The sequence below is a fragment of the Aotus nancymaae genome, unplaced genomic scaffold, assembly GCF_030222135.1.
Source record: "Aotus nancymaae isolate 86718 unplaced genomic scaffold, 86718_ANA_hifiasm-v0.15.2.pri h1tg000053l, whole genome shotgun sequence".
NCBI lineage: Eukaryota > Metazoa > Chordata > Mammalia > Primates > Aotidae > Aotus > Aotus nancymaae.
In genome coordinates, this window is record NW_026988467.1 from 17,504,758 (window position 1) to 17,521,772 (window position 17,015).

General features: G+C 55.2%; 1 protein-coding gene across 1 annotated transcript in view; it reads right to left on the minus strand.

Annotated features, from left to right (window-relative positions):
- Positions 1 to 17,015, minus strand: part of KIF17 (kinesin family member 17) — a 39,596-nt gene that overhangs the window by 12,740 nt on the left and 9,841 nt on the right. Inside the window, 4 exon segments of the mRNA XM_064363704.1 lie at positions 767 to 1,341; positions 3,369 to 3,516; positions 6,926 to 7,035; positions 13,338 to 13,790. Coding sequence (XP_064219774.1) covers positions 767 to 1,341; positions 3,369 to 3,516; positions 6,926 to 7,035; positions 13,338 to 13,790 — 1,286 coding nt within the window.

Below are 17,015 nucleotides of genomic sequence, written 5' to 3' on the forward strand. Positions count from 1 at the left end.
TCCCACTCAGAGTCACTTCTAGCCCCAGCTGCCCTGGCCGCACCATCCGTGCCATGCCCTGTCGAAAGCCCGCCCCAGGCCCCATGCACAGCCTGCACTCAAGTCCAGATTCCCTTCTTCTTCTATAAATGTGGGGAGATTGAAAGCCTTCTCTCGCTCCCCTGGGGTGTTCAAACAGGGCTCCCTGATGGTGTCTTAGGGGCCACCAGCCCTGACCTGCAGCCCTCATCCTCTGCACACACTGGGCCTCAATTCCTTTACACAAAGGCCACCAAGGCTAAGGAAGCTTTGAAAGTCACCATCTAGAACAACATGGGCAGCATCCCAGGGGCCTCATGGTCACTGAAAGGTGGCTGGATCCCCACAGACCCCCTACCTAGTCGCTATGGAGCTCACGAGCCAGTAAGGGTTGCCCAAGGCTCCTGCAGGCCAGGAAGCTCAGTGTAACCATGGCAACTGGGCAAATGCCCTGTACAGCTGTCCCTCCATCAGCAGAACAGGTGTCCACCTGGCATCACCTTGCATCTTGACCCCAATTTTCTTATTGAATTACAGAGCACGAGACAGAGCTTCTCCTCCCCAGACCCCTGGACCCCAGTGCTCCGAACCAGCCACCAGTGCCAGAGCCACAGCGGACACAGTGGAACGACAGCCACTGTGCAGAGCAGCAGAGGCCAAGCGTGTGGACAGTGTGTGGACAGTGCACTCCGGGCCCTCGGCAAGCTCTGGCTGCTCTGTGTTCACATCCACGCATGACATCAGCTACCTGCACGGGGACATTGGGGACGTCTGCCTGGGGTGCGTCTGTCCTGGCTGTGGTGGAGGAGAGTCTGGCCAGCTTGGCTTCCACCCCAGCAAACGGGTCCCACAGGCCTAGTAACCCCTGCAGGGGCTCCTCCTGCGGCTCCTCTTCCTGGAGGTGGTTCCGCTCCCCTAGCGGATGCCCAGCGGACTCCTGCCCGAGGCACTCATCCAGGAAGTATCTGCTCCCGGACTGCACAATGGGCATGCAGACCTCCACATTGGAGGGCTCCTCGGGCCCAGGGAAAGCCTCAGACACAGAGGTTTCTTCCAGCGTGGATGACTCGCTGGAGCCCAGAGAAACCTCAGACTTGGAGGGCTCTACCTTGGGCAGCTCCGCAAACCTGGAGGAAAGCTCAGTCTTGGAGACATCGTCACTGGGCAGAGGGTCAGCTGTGGAGAAGACCTCGGGCTTTGCCACCATCTCATACTGGAAAGCAGGCGGGTACTCAGACCTGCTAGCAAACTCAGCCCTAGGTATGACCTCAGCCTTGGACATGACCTCAGCCTTGTAGAGGACTCCCACCTGCAGGACAGCCCCTGCAAAATGGAGAACTTCCTTGAGGCTTTTAAAGGGTCAGAAGGAGAGACCCTTCCCTAGAAGGTGGCCCAAGCCCACTGTTTCTAAAAGACCAGCTTAAGAGTCAGAGCCTCCTAGGTGCCCCCAGAGGCTGGCTACAGCCTGCCTGCTTTCCCATCTCTGCCCCATCAGAACCCAAACCCTGCCTCCTTCCACCTCTTCCAGGAAGTCTTCCCTGACCAACACTGATTTCTCCGATTTTTGACCTCCACAACCACTAAGTGCTGGGCTCTCACATCACACCCTGCCTTGGGACCACTCTTTACACACTGGCAGGCTTCCTGGGGCCTCATTGCCTTCCAAGGCTGAGAGCTCAGCAGATTTCATGCCCAGGTGCCCTAGGGGCCCCCGCTGGAGCGCCCAGCACAGGGCTCTTGTCCAGTGGATATGCTTGGTCCACGGGAGCTAAGTGAATGAATGCTGCGGATGAACGTCAGAGCTCCAGAAACCAGACGATCAGCTGGAGGCCTCATATTCAATCCGGACTAGAGGGAGCACTCCGAAAAACAGAAAATTCTAGAATCTGCCCCCTCCTCTTCCCCTGGGTCTCCTCCAGGAGTGGGTCTCCCTCCCAGCTGAGGCAGGGCTGCATTCACATGGGCCCCTTACTGCTCCCGCTCAGGGGCTCCCGGCGCCTCTCTTACCTCCCACCCATTTCTTTATCGCTGTGTCAGGCCCCCCTAAGAGGGTCTTGATTTCCCCTTTGCTGAAATATGGTATCCACTCCCCAGCTAAACGGCCTGGATCTCTCTCCGCCTTGTTTTCCACATGGTTATGGGTGGATTCAGGGAGTCCTAACCCGCTGGACTGGGGAGAGGCTCAATGAGGGGGTGCAGGTAAAGCACCCACACAGTACCCAGCATGCAGTAACGCATGACGAGCAGTCCCGACGGTGCGATCAGTACCGTCACCTTACAGGCCTGGATTCTACACTGTCCATGAGTGCCAGGAAGTCTGGGCTTCTGGGCAGCATGGGTTGAATGACACTGGTGTGAGAGAACATCCTAGGATGGCAAAAAGAAGACCAAAACTAACGGCCGGGCGCGGCGGCTCATGCCTGTCATCCCAGCACTTTGGGAGGCCGAGGCAGGTGGATCGCTTGAGCCCAGGAGTTCAAGACCAGCCTGGCCAACATGACAAAACCCCGTCTCTACCGAAAACACAAAAATTAGCCGGGTGTGGTAGTAGGCACCTGTAATCCCAGCTACTCAGGAGGCTGAGGCATGAGAACTGCTTAAACCTGGGAGGTGGAGGTTGCAGTGAGCCGAGATTGTGCCAGTGCACTCCAGCCTGGGCGACACAGCAAGACTTCATCTCAGAAAAAAATATTTTTTTTTTTTTTAAAAAAGAAGACAGCCGGGCGCAGTGGCTCATGCCTGTAATCCTAGCATTTTGGGAGGCCAAGGTGGGTGGATCACCTGAGGTCAGGAGTTCAAGACTAGTCTGACCATCATGGTGAAACCCCATCTTTAAAAAAAAAAAAAAAAAAGACAAAAACTTCCAGACAGGTAAAAAGTTGTTGCTAAGGATTAAATCCTTATTATGGGATGTGGTTGCTTTGGTAACAGAGAGGCTCAAAAGTAAGAGAGACTATGGAAAGCACAGAAATGTGGGGTTCGCCTCTAAAGAAAGGGTGGCACTCCATCGCTCACAGTCCACCTTGAGCTGGGGCCCAGCCTGCGGCTAACCCATCCCAGTGCAGTGTTGTGGGTGAGAACACTAGCTCTGGGGCCAGACTGCCTGGGTTCAGATCCTGACTCTCCTTTAGCAGCTGTGTGACCATGGGCAAGTTACTTAGCCTCTCTGTGCCTCAGTTTCCTCATCTATATAATGAGCATAATTGTGGTACCTACCTTGCTGGACCCTTGTGAGGACAAAACAGACCTGAGCCTGGGGTGTGGAAAATGTTCTGTGACGTAGTTACTACAGTGAGGTGGAAAGAGGCCGCCTTCCCTCGAGACAGCCCCAGGGGACAAAGAGGACCCACCTGTCTCCTTCCGCAGGTTCTCCTCCAGCATGGACAGCCTGACATCATATGAGTTGCGCATGGCAGTGATGTCTTCCTCCAGCCTGGCCCGAGACTCCTGCTCAGCCTTATAGTCAGCTGTCAGGCAGGCCAGGCGCTCTTCATACTCCTGGGAGAGTGAGGGGGTGGGCCAGAGGGCAGGCAGCATTTTATCATCATTTTGAAACCCACCTTTCAGTATTGTTTTTTGTTATTCAAACAATACAGAACATGTAAGTAAGCCAGAAGAATCCAGTTGTACAACACTGTGATAATTACCTGCCGGTGAAGACTTTTCTAAACTGTTCTTGATGCTTTTTGGTTTGGTTTTGGTTTTGAGACAGGGTCTCACTCTGTCCCCCAGGCCGGAGTGCAATGGCATAATCATGGCTCATTCCAGCCTCAAACCCCCCGGGCTCAAGCAATCCTCCTGCCTCAGCCTCCCAAATAGCTGGGGCTATGGGCATGCCACCGTCAGCTAATTTTTTTAAAAAAACTTATAGGCTGGGCCCAGTGGCTCACACCTCAGCACTTCGGGAAGCTGAGGCAGATCACTTGAGGCCAGGAGTTTAAGACCAGCCTGGCCAACATGGTGAAACCTCGTCTCTACTAAAAATACAAAAATTAGCCAAGCATGGTGGCGCACCTATAATCTCAGCTACTCGGGAGTCTGAGGCACGAAACCACTTGAACCTGGGAGGTGGAGGTTGCAGTAAGCTGAGATCACTCAAGCCTAGGTGACAGAGTGAGACTCTGTCTCAAAAATAAAAATAAAATAAAAATTAAAAAATGAAAAATTTATAGAGTAGGAGGGTCTCACTCTGTTGCCCGGGTTGGTCTCAAACTCCTGGCCTCAAGTGATCCTTCCACCTTGGCCTCCCAAAGTATTGGGATTACAGGCTCTTTCTTGGCCCCACATCCCCCTCCAGCTAGCATGTCCAGCACCCAGCACACACGCACAATATGCCTGTTAAGGACTGAACAATGGAGCTGACCCCCAGCTCCTACTTGGTACATGACACACAGCCCACCAAGGAGAAGATGCCCCTTTGTTTCATCCTCTTACATCCTCAGAAAGCAGCAGGAAAGCCGCTAGCAGATGAGACAGAGGCTCAGAGAGCTCAAACAACCTGCCCAAGGCCACAGAGCCCATAAGGATGGACTCACAGAAAGTGAAAGCTGGGCGGACCCTAGGAATCTTCTGGTCCAAAACTCTGGCTCAGACTGGGGAACCCAAGCACGTGCCATCTTCCCTACAAAGATGGGCCTCCTCCCTTTTCCCAAATGAAAGGGAAACACGGTTCCAGGCACATAGTAGGTGCTCAATAAATATGAGAGTTGTGAAAAAGAGCACATGGAAGGTAGGAGGGAAGCAGGGATAGCAGAGGGGCAGGGGGCACAGACACCTTCAACCCTTCCTCCAAGCATGGCTCACAGAAGACACCTCAGGGTTTCTTGGAATCCTGGTGGCAGTGGCATCAGGCAGTAGCACTCTGACGCAGTGGCCACTGGGCCACCCCATGAGGAGGAGGAGGCAGGCGACCCCTTCCCCAGGGCAGAAAGCACTCCCATCAGTGGCACTTCTGGGGGCCTGCCAGGAATAGCGTCGCTTCTCCCTGGTGACCACCAGGGGGCGGCAGTGCCCTACTTACTGGACAGCGGGGACCGCTGGCCCCACCGGGTTCTGGGAAAGGAAGCCTCCGTCCTGCGCAGCCCGCCCCACCCCTGCATCTGTGACCAAAGGCCCCTGGGCTGCTCTGTGACTCCACGCCCACTCCGAACTCCAGCAGGCTCACTTCTCTGGTTTCTGTGGGCTTCCCTGCGTTCAACCAGAGTAGGCAGTGCCCGCCGCGGAGCTCCCAGAGCCTGCAGGCGCGGGCGGCATCCACTGGGGGCACCAACGAGCCTCTTCCCAAACAGCACAAGTCCCACCCGTCACGTGCAGCCCCCGAGGCTCTAGAGTGAATTTCTCCCAGGCCTCCAGCCCGCAGAACTGAGTCCCTCCAGTTCTTCCCGTCTGCCCCAGAGGCTGGGCCTCAGGTCCCCAAAGGGTCCCCAACAGGGGCTTCCGGGGCCTGAGGGTGCACCCCAATGGGAGGTTGTAGTTGAGTGGCCGGGGTCCAGCTGTGGACACATCCAGGCCCAGTCCCTGGAGAGCGTGTTCTGCCTGGCATTAGGTTCCAAATCGGGAAAAGCCCTGGCCTTTCTAAAGGGACTATCATGCCCGGTGCGATGATGGTTCACACCTGTAATTCCAACACTTTGGGAAGCCGAGGTAGGAGGATCGCTTGAGCCCAGGAGTTCAAGACCAGCCTGGTCAACATAGACAGACCCCATCTCTACAAAAAACTTTAAAATTAGTCAAGTGTAATGACACGCACCTGTGGTCCCAGCTACTTGGGAAGCTGAGGTGGGAGGAGCACCTGAGCCAGGGAGTTAGGCTGCAGTGAGTTGAGATTGCACCATTGCACTCCAGCCTGGGCGACAAGATGCTGTCTCAAAAATAAATAAATAGGGCTGGGCGCAGTGGCTCATGCCGGTAGCCCAGCACTTTGGGAGGTTGAGGCGGGTGGATCACAAGGTTGAGATCAAGACGATTCTGGCCAACATGGTGAAACTCCGTCTCTACTAAAATAACAAAAATTAGCTGGGAGTGGTGGCACGCGCCTGTGGTCCCAGCTACTCGGGATGCTGAGGCCAGAATCACTTGAACACAGAAGGCAGAGGTTGCAGTGAGCCGAGATGGTGCCACTGCACTCCAGGCTGGGCGACAGAGCAAGACTCCATCTCATAAATAAATAAATGAATAAAAAAGGGGACTGCCACATGTCAAACTCCACAGCATGCTCAGGTCTCAGGATGCAGCATTTAGGCAGGAATCTCTGGAAACCAACAGAGCAGGGAGTCAGAGATGGAGCCAAAGGCAGGAGTTGGGAGACCCCCCCATGCCTGGCAATGGAAATCCAGCTCTGGGGATCCACTCTGTCTCTGGAAATCAGGGGCATCACCTGACCCGCTGCTTCCGAGGAATGTTGGGAGGCACCCACATGAGAGGAGCCAGGTGCCCCAGGTGGCAGCTTTTTCCAGGAGGCCAACACCACACACCCGCTGGTCAAACAGGCTGCCTGGCTCAGACCCCGGTTTGTTGGCGGCTGCTGGGGGACAGACTCCTCCCCACCTGACTGCCTCGCCTCTGCACAGGCCATTCCACAGCCACCTGTCCTTCAAAACCAAGGGGAGACCATACCCCGGAGATGCCCCCGCACCCTCTATTATCACCACGCAGGCCCTGAGGCGGCATTGACTGCAGTCTGGAGTCAGGAACCCAAGTTCAAATCCTGCCTCAGACTGCCGTGCGACCTTGGGCAAGTCCTGGCATCTCCTTGAGCCTCAGCTTTCTTAGGATCAACCCCAGGGTGAAGGTGGGGTGATATCACACTGGAGCCGTGCCCTCCTTGGACCCCTGGGGCAGCCCTGCCCTTCCTGCTGGGCCCCACCTGCCTGCCCCTTCTCCGTGTTCCCACCCACGTGGGTCTTACCTCCCAGATCAGCTGCTTCTCAGCCTCCGTGTCATACTGGATCACAGGCGGGGGCAACAGCTTCTCTTCCGCCTGCACAGGGTCTGGGGGTGCCTGACTGGACAGCAGGGCTGGGGGAGACAGAGAAATCAGCAGCCAGAATGAGGAATTAGCACATGATATGCAGGAAGTAAGCAATAATCTGTAAAAAGACGACCTCATGGTAGGCCAGGCATGGTGGCTTACGCCTATAATCCCGGCACTTTGGGAGGCCAAGGCAGGCAGATCACAAGGTCAGGAGATCGAGACCATCCTGGCCAACACGGTGAAACCCTGTATCTACTAAAATACAAAAAAATAAGAAAAAAAGAAATTAGCCAGGCGTAGTGGCCCGCACCTGTAGTCCCAGTTACTCAGGAGGCTGAGGCAGGGGAATCACTTGAACCCGGGAGGCAGAGATTGCAGTGAGCTGAGATCACGCCACTGCACTCTAGTCTGGTGACAGAGCAAGATTCTGTCTAAAAAAAAAAAAAAGACTTTAAAGTATTGAGCTTATTTCAAACACATCTCCATGTAAAAGGCTAAGTTAGTCATCCGACAAATATTTGTGGAGTGCCTTGATGTTCTACACGCTGAGGATGCAGCACTGAACAGACAAAACTCCACACCCACGCTGAGTTTTCCACTGGGAGGAAGAGGAGGAAGGCAGATGGCCAAGGTGAAATGCCTCATCATGGAGTTCAAGGCCCTTTCCACTCCAGCCCTGCCTGCCCACCTCCCCTCAAGATAAATAAGCAAAATGGGTAACATATTATAAGATCATGTGTACTGAGAAGAAAAAGCAAGCAGAGAGGGTGCCTGGGAGTTAGAAGCAATGAATTATTTATTTCTCGAGACCAGGTCTTGCTCTGCCACACAAGCTGGAGTGCAGTGGTAGGATTATAATTCACTGAAGCCTCGAACTCCTGGGCTCAAATGATCCTCCCACCTGAGCCTCCTGAGTAGCTGGGACTACAGGCACACACCATCATGCCCAGCTAATCTTATTTTATTTTTTTGTAGAGATGGGGTCTCACCATGTTGTCCAGGCTGGTCTCAAACTCCTGGGCTCAAGCCATCCTCTTGCCTCGGCCTCCCAAAGTGCTGGAATTACAGGTGTGAGCTACACTGCCCGGCCCAAGTTGCCACTTAAACAGTGTATTAGGCTGGCTGCAGTGTCTCATGTCTGTAATCCCAGCACTCTGGGAGGCTGGGGCAGGCGGATCACTTGAGGTCAGGAGTTCAAGACCAGCCCGGCCAACATAGCGAAACCCCGTATCTACCAAAAAATAGTAGCCAGGCTTGGTGGCAGGAGCCTGTAATCCCAGCTACTAGGGAGGCTGAGGCAGGAGAATTGCTTGAACTGGATAGGCAGAGGTTGCAGTTAGCCAAGATCGCGCCACTGCACTCCAGCCTGGGCTAGAGAGCGAGACTCCACCTCAAAAATAAATAAACCAATAGCTTATTTATTGAAGGCCTTTTAGTCAAGGCATGAAGGAAGCAGCGAGGAGACGGCGGGCACAGGAGGGGCTTGCTGGACAGGGTCGTGGTGATTGCGAAGGCCCGAAGCGGTTGTGGGCCTGCGCTGTTCTGGCCCAGCCAGGAGGCCACTGTGGCTGAAGGGGAGGGAGTGATGGGCAGGACAGACAAAGAGGTCCACGAGGGGTGATGCCAGATCATGAGGGCTGTGGAGGCCAGGCGAGGGCTTTGGCTGTGACTCCAGGTTGAACAGGGCAGGTGTGTGCAGGGCAGTCACAGGCCTTGCATCTGAACAGGCTCTCCCTGGCTGCCGTGTGGAGAGGACAGAGGGGAACCGGGGCAGGCGCTGGAGACCTGTGGGGGGGCGGGGAGGGTGCGAGGGGTGCAGAAACGGGCTGGAGGGCAGCAGTGAACAGGCTGTAGCCAGTTTTTTGTTTTTTGGGGCTTTTTGAGACGGAGTTTCGCTCTTGTTGCCCAGGCTGGAGTACAGCGGCACGATCTTGGATCACCACAACCTCCCTCTCCTGAGTTCAAGTGATTCTCCTGCCTCAGCCTCCTGAGTAGCTGGGATTACAGGCGTGTACCACCACGTCCAGCTAATTTTTTCTATTTTAGTAAAGAAGGGGTTTCACAATGTTACCCAGGCTGGTCTCGAACTCTCAACCTCAAGTGATCTGCCCGCCTCAGCCTCCCAAAGTGCTGGGATTACAGGCGTGAGCCACCACGCCTAGCCAGGCTGTAGCCAGTTTTGAAGGTGGAGACGGCAGGATCTGCTGACTGACTGGACATGGATTTGAGAGAAAGCAAGAAGCCAGGGGTCACCCCAAGGTGCCTGGTTTGAACACCTGAGGTCAGCTGGAGTGGGGAGCTGCACACCTAGCAGATCTGGGGCCCGTCGAGTTGAGAGTGGGGTGTGTTGGGTTTGAAATGCTTATTACATGCCTGCATGTTTAAGTCTGGAATTCAGAGGACATGGTATAGTATGTCTGAATTCTTTTCTATACTGAATGAAGTTTTATTATCTTGAGGGACTTGCTGGGCATTGGACTGCACTTCAGAGCTAATTCCTAGAGACCATAAACCACAGTCAGTGAGTCCATCTTTGATATACAAACCAACGAAGCCCAAGTCCACCCCCCAAGCCACCTGCTGTATGTAACTCTCGCACCAAGCCAAGATTCCCCTTGCCCTGAACAGAGCCAGGGCCAGGCACCAGACAACGAGGATTGGGCCCTCGGCCCCAAAGCCCACCAGAATTATTCCAACCAGCTGGTCCCAACCTGCCTCCCAGGCCCTGCCATGCCTTTCCCATAGGAACTCCAATAAAGGCTGTGCCCTGGGCCCCCAGCTCTTCTCCAGACCAATGCTGGTGCTTCCCCAGGGCCCTGTGGGGCATGCCCGCCCTTGGGTCTCCAGGAGCACTGTGAGTCAGGGTGAACTTGCCTTTCAGTAGCTCTGACCTCTCTGTGCTGTCACTCAGTCACCTTTATAAATTAGGATACGAACATAAATTGCACAGCCAAGCTGTGGGGCACACATGTCAGGAATGCAGAGGTGGTGGTAACACCAGCGACCCGGGTGAAGCTACCTTAGCAGCGAGTGCAGAGAAAGGACAGCAGAGGACCAGCCTGGGGACAGCCCAGGGTTAGGAGGCTGGGGAGCAGGGAGGACTCACCCCCGGGAGCTGAGGAGAGGCGGCTGGGGAGGCAGGAGGGGACCCAGGGCAGAGGGCATCTGGGGAGCCAGGGCGGAGTGCCTCTAGGAAGCAAGGGTCTCACGAAGGGAGGGGGTCTGGTCTGCTGAGCCAATCAGTGCTGAGACGGCAAGGTAAGGCTTGCCCCAGGACAGTCACTGGGTTCCACAACAGGACACCATTGGTGACAAGGATAGCTTCAGTGGACGGGACAGGGCCTGCCTGGGTAGGGGCAAGAGAGAGCAGAAGGGGAGAAACTGGGACCCGTAAAAGTAGACAGATGTTTCAAGTTTTGTTGAAAGGGAAAGGGGGATATGCCAGAGGGAGAAGCAGGGCGAAGTGGGGAATGTCTAACAGTGAATCCTGGGCAGGGCAAACACAGGGAGCTTTGGGTCAGGCATGCCTGGTCTCAAGGCGCGGCTGAAGTGAAAGCAGCACGCGTTGTCTCTGGAGCCCACCGTGCCAGGCCTGTGCTAGGCCCACACGTGCTGGATCTCAGGCAGTTTTCCCAGCTGCCTCACAGAACACACAAGGCAGGTTTCGCTAGGATGTCCCCTTTACAGATGAAGAGACTGAGGTTCTTAGGAGCTGAGTTGCTTGTCTAAGGAGCTGGGAGGTGAGCTGGCGATAACTGCCAGCTCTCAGCTACCACTTGGCACCACCCCAGTCACTCTGCTGGCTGGGCTCCTTGCTCCTCATCCAGGGAGAGGGGTGCTAGCAGCCTCTACCCTGGGGGCTGCCTCCGTCACCCCTAGAAGGCTGCACAGATGTTAGCTGCTGGGTGTCGGGGCAGAGCCTCCCCCACTCCCTCCTGGTACACTCACCATTCTTGTCTTCCCGCAATCTTGGGGGTGAGTAGGGTTGAGGTGAGGAGTAGGGAAAGAGGAGGAAGGCAGATGGCTGAGGCGGAATGCCTTGTCATGGTGTTCAAGGCCCTCTCCACTCCAGCCCTGCCTGACCACCTCCCATCACCCCTATGCCCGAGGCAGCCAGCAGGGGGCTCTGTAGTTCCCCAAATGCACCTTAGAGTTTTGTGCATCTCTGCACACACTGGACACTCATCCTAACAGGGAAAGTCTCCTCTTCCAAGACTCTGCTCAATTACTGCCTCCTCTGGGGAGCCTTCCTTGACTGACTACATCTCACCCACAGATAGACTTGGCTGACCATGCACTCCTTTCTGCCCTGTACAACTGTCTGGCCTAGAGTGGGTCTCACTGCATGTGATGGTCCATTAGAGTCTCCTTCTCTCTCAGGAGATTAGGTACCCCACGAGGCACAGCCTGTATCTGATTCATCTCTGTTTATCCAGTACCCAGCACAGCTCCACACACAGAGGAGGAGCTCAGGGAACCTTGAATCAATGGATGGGTAGGTGAGTGGAAAAATAGATGAAAGAATGGATGATAGATAAAAGAATAGTAAGGAGTGAATGAATGGGTGTGTATGTGGATGGTAGGGTGGATAGGGTGAGTGATTAGAATGCGTGAATGGATAGGTAGATTAAATGAATGGAAGATGGGTAGGTGAGTAGACAGAAGGATGGATGGATGGATGGATGGACAGATGGAAGGATGGAAAGAAGACAGGAAGAAAGGATCTATAGATGAGTAGATGGGTGGATAGAAGGAAGATCGATGAATGGATGGATACATGGACAAATGGAAGGAAAGAAGGGTCAGTGGATGATGGATGCATGGATGGATGACAGATGAATGGATGGAAGAAAGGAAGGATCAATGAATGGATTGATGGATGAATGGATAGATGGATGGATGGATAGGTGGCTGCGTGGATGGATGGATAGGTGGCTGCATAGATGGATGGATGGAAGAAAGAAATGGATTGATTGATGGAATGGAGAGAGGGATGGGTAGATGAAAGGATGGAAGGAAGAATCAATGGATGGATGGATGGATAGGTGAGTGAGTGAGTGGGTGGATGGATGGATGTGGGTGAATGGGTGGGTGGATGGATGGATGGGTGAGTGGGTGGATGGATGGGTGAGTATGCAGATGGATAAATAGTGGGGTGGGTGGGAAGGTGGGTAGGTGGATAAGGTGGGTAGATGGATGGGTAAATGGAAGGATGGGCAGATGGGTGGATGAGGGGGTAGGTGAATGGGTGTGTGTGTAGAATAGATAGATGGAGAGGAAGGTGGGTGGGAGGGGGATGAATGAACAGATAAACCCAGGCTTTTTCGTGTTCCCTTCCCCAAGAGCTTCTGAGATAAGAAAATCTTAGAGTCCTTCAGTTCCAAAGCCCCTTCAGGCAATATTCCAGGTGTGGGTTTCCACCTGCCAGGTGACAGCCAAATGCCGAGGTGCAAAAGCTGCAGTAACAAAGTACCTGCGAGGAGCAGATGCAGCCGTGGAGAGTGAGTTACCAGCTGCTGAGCAGCGAACACGCATTGCAACAATGTCACACACAGCAGCAGACAGGGGTGTGGTGGGGGGTGTGGTGGGGGCGTGGTGGAGGGGTGTGGTGGGGGGTGTGGTGGGGTGCGGTGGGGGGTATGGTGGAGGTTGTGGTGGGGGCGTGGTGGAAGGGCGTGATGGGGGGCGTGGTAGAGGGGCGTGGTGGGGGTGTGGTGGGGGGTTGTGCTGGGGGGTGTGCTGGGGGTGTGGTGGGGGGGTGTGGTGGGGGGATGTGGTGGGGAGTGTGGTGGGGGTGTGTGGTAAGGGTGTGGTGGGGGGTGTGGCGGGGGTGTGGTGGTGTGGTGGGGGATGTGGTAGGGGGTATGGTGGGGGGTGTGGTGGGGGTGTGGTGGGGGTATGGTGGGGGGTGTGGTGGGGGTATGGTGGGGGGTGTGGTGGGGCGTGTGGTGGGGGGTGGGAGGTATGGTGGGGGGTGTGGTGGGGGTGTGGTGGGGGTGTGATGGGGTGCGGTGGTGTGGTGCAGGGTGTGGTGGGGGTGTGGTGGGGGTGTGGTGGGGGGGTGTGGTAGGGGTGGAGGGGATGATGGATGAGCAGATCAGAGGCAGGAGTGGACTACAGCCTGCAGCAGATGGGACAGGCCAAACAACTGCCCTCCTCCCAGGGCACTGACAAGCACATGCCGTCTGGACTGCCACCACCCAGGGCCCTGCACTCACACTGGGCTGAGGGCCAGGAGGATGCTCCCACCGTCTTTCAGATGGGAAGTCAGAGGCAAAAAGACAGAGGGGAGGAAGTTTTCTGCTGGAGACCCGGCCCTCCCGCCACTCCCCCAACGCGGTCCCACCTGACAGGCTGCTGGGACTCATCTGCTGCGTCAGGATGGCCTTGAGCTTCTTGATCTCCTCCTGGTACTCGCGAAGCAGCGCATCCTTGGGGTCCTCGTTGATGCGCGGCTTGTTCCTGATGTTCTTGGCCCGGTTGGCGTAGCGCAGCGTGCTGAGTGTCTCATCATAGTTGTTGTCCGCAGGCGACAGGCAGGCCACCATCAGCGTCTTGGTGTTGCCACCCAGTGAGTCCTGCAGCAGCCGTGTCAGCTTCGAGTCCCGGTAGGGGATGTGCTTACAGCTCCCGTCCACCAGCGCCGAGATGACGTTGCCCAGCGCCGACAGCGACAGGTTGATCTTGGTGGCCTCCTTGAGCCGCTCGCCCGTGGCCCCGGTCTTGGACTGCCGCTCGCTGCCCGCCAGGTCCACCAGGTTCAGCTTGCCCGCCCGGAGGTGGTCCTTGCCCCACTCATCTGCGGACAGACCGAGCAGAGGGGTGATGGCCTTGGTAAGCCCCATGTATCAAGGGCAATCAGCGTCAGGCACGGGGTGCTCACCGCCACCCACCGAGGGTTTCCCCTCAGCTGCAAGGGAGCCCCAGGAAGCGGGTGCTATTGTTTTCTTATTATGTTTTGAGACAGAGTCTTGCTCTGTCACCCAGGCCGGAGTGTGATGGCGCAATCTCCTGCCTCAGCCACCCAAGTAGCTGGGATTACAGGCACCCGCCAGTACGCCCGGCTAATGTTTGTATTTTTAATAGAGACAGGTTTCACCATATTACTCAGGCTGGTCTTGAACTCCTGACTTCAGGAGATCCGCCCACCTCAGCCTCCCTAAGTGCTGAGATTACAGGTGTGAGCCACTGCGCCCAGCCTGCAAGTGCTATCATTATGCTCATCTTACAGATGGGTAGACTGAGGCTCAGAGAGGGCATGGAACTTGCCCAAGGTCACACAGCTGCTAAGAGCTGTAGCCACCATCAGAACCCAGGGCAGGCTGCCTCCAGGAGCAGGGGCTGGAGCTGTAGACCATTCTGAGTGTGACAGGGCTCCTTCTGGCTGCCACAGCCACTCTCAAAGGCTTCCTGCAAGGTCAAAGGTGGAGAAGGCAGGGGTGCGGCTGGGTCACCAGGGAGTTATGTCCTTCAACGCAGAAAACATCTGCTTTGGAGACTCCCTGGCCCGGTTCCCAACCCAGTCCTGTCTTCTCCCTGCTGTGTGGCACTAGCAGGGCCACCTACCTCCCGGAGTCTCAATTCCCCACATCAACAAAATCCGACTAACAATGGCTCCCCATTAGAGTCTGTGCGACAAAGCGGCAGATGTGAGAAGCCACGTTTGCTCTTTTCCACTTGCCAGCATCATCAGCTCACAAAGCCGCTGCCTCTGTGCTGACGTGCAGGGCTGTGCAGAGCTCCGCAGAGATGCTTTGAAGACAAAACAGGATGGAGCCGACGGTCTCCCCCACCCATCTCTCGCCTGAGTCACTGCATTGCTGAAAGACAGATCGAGGCCTTGCCTTTTCCTACACATGAGCTAATGTCGGCTGGGGCTGGTGAGGAAGCCTCTGAGTCTATCACTGGATGTGCTCTTGCACAAACCCTGATGTGACTCTTCTGTGTAACTTCTGAGCATGTCAGGTGTGATTCTGCAGGTGCTGACTCTTCACCACCTGTATACAAACTGTGAACTGAAACACGGACAGAACCGCTCCTGGGTGTAGACCTCAGTCTACGATCCTTAGTAAGACTTCTCTTTTTTTCCTTTGAGACAGGGTCTCACTCTGTCGCCCAGGCTGGAGTGCAGTGGCGCCAACCTAGCTCACTAGAGCCTCGAACTCCCAGGCTCAAGCAATCCTCCCGCTTCAGTCTCCTGAGTAGCTGGGACCACAGGCGTACATCACCATGCCCAGCTAATATTTTTCTTTTTAGAGATGGGGTGGCCCTATTTGCCCAGGCTGGTCTCGAACTCCTGGCCTCAAGTGATCCTCCTGACTTGGCCTCCCAAAGTGCTGGGATTACAGGCCTGAGCCACTGTGCCCAGCGCAGTTGATTTTTCTTTAGTTGACAGGTTGCTGCTCTGGAGAAGTAAAGCAAACGGACGGTGCATTCGCACAGGGGCTGTGCTGAGCTGGCACGCGGCGGGTGTTCACTTCCCCTGAGAACAAACCCCGCTCTGCAGCGACTGCAGCCGTCCTGGCTGGGCAGCCCTGGGTATCAAGGATGGCAGGGGAGCCAGGCACGGGTTGGTAGCATTGGCTCAGAAGACCAGGTTTTTTGTTTTGGTTTGTTTTTGAGATGGAGTCTCACTCTGTCGCCCAGACTGGAATGGCGCCATCTCGGCTCACTGCAACCTCTGCCTCTGGGGTTCAAGTGATTCTCCTGCCTGAGCCTTCTGAGTGGCTGGGATTACAGGCGGCTGCCACCACAACCAGCTGGTTCTTTACGCTATTAAAAAACAACAGGCTGGGCAAGGTGGCTCATACCTGTAATCCCAGCATTTTGGGAGGCCAAGGTGGGTGGATCACCTGAGGTCAGGAGTTCAAGACCAGCCTGGCCAACATGGTGAAACCCCATCTTTACTAAAAATACAAAAATTAGCCGGGCGTGGTGGCACATGCCTGTAATCCCAGCTACTCGAGAGACTGAGGCACGAGAATTGCTTGAACCCAGGAGGCAGAGGTTGCAGTGAGCCAAGATTACACTACTGCACTTCAGCCTGGGTGACAGAGCGAGACTCTGTCTCAAAAACAACAAAAACAAAAGGCCAGGGGCAGTGGCTCACACCTGTAATCCCAGCACTTTGGGAGACAGGCGAATTGCTTAATCCCAGGAGTTCAAGACCAGCCTGGGCAACATGGCGAAACCTTATTTCTACAAAAGAACACGAAAATTAGCCAGGTGTGGTGGTGCATGCCTGTGGTCTCAGCTACTTCAAAGGCTGAGGTGGGAGAATCACCCAAGCCTGCAGTGGAGGTTAAGGCTGCAGTGAGCTGTGATCATGCCACTGCACTCTAGCCTGGGCAACAGAATAAAACCCTTTCTCAAAAAAAAAAAAAAACGCCAAAAACAGCTGGGTGTGTGGTGTCGTGTGCCTGTGGTCCCAGCTACTCAGGCAGCTGAGGCAGGAGGGATGCTTGAGCCAGAAGTTCAAGGCTGCAGTGAGCTGTGACTGCACCACTGCACTCCAGCCTAGGTGGCAGAGTGAGACCCTGTCTCTAAGAAAAGGACTGGAAGGAACTTGGAGTTGCCCCTTTGGGAAGCTCTGTGCAGCATGGACCAGGAGCCTTAACCGCATTTGTCATCTTTGCTCTAGGACCCATTCCAGGGAACCGAGTCTGAGGAGATGACTCTCAGACGAGAAAAAGGTTTGTGCACACGGATGTCCATCATGGCATGACTTCCAGCACTGGGAAACTGGGAACCACTGGTTGCGGACTGGTTGGAAATGGGCAAGATCCAACCCACCACACATGGCCATGAAGACACGGTGACAGTAACACAGAAATGCTCGGTGACGGCAAGGGACATGAAACCGGGGGAAACCTACATGGCATAAGATTTCAGTTGTGTTTGAAATTTTCAGAGGAAAAAAAAGGATCAAAAGAAAATATGGGCTGGGTACAGTGGCTCACGCCTGTAATCCCAGCAGTTTGGAGGCTGAGGTGGATTGCTTGAGTCCAGGAGTTCGAGACCAGCC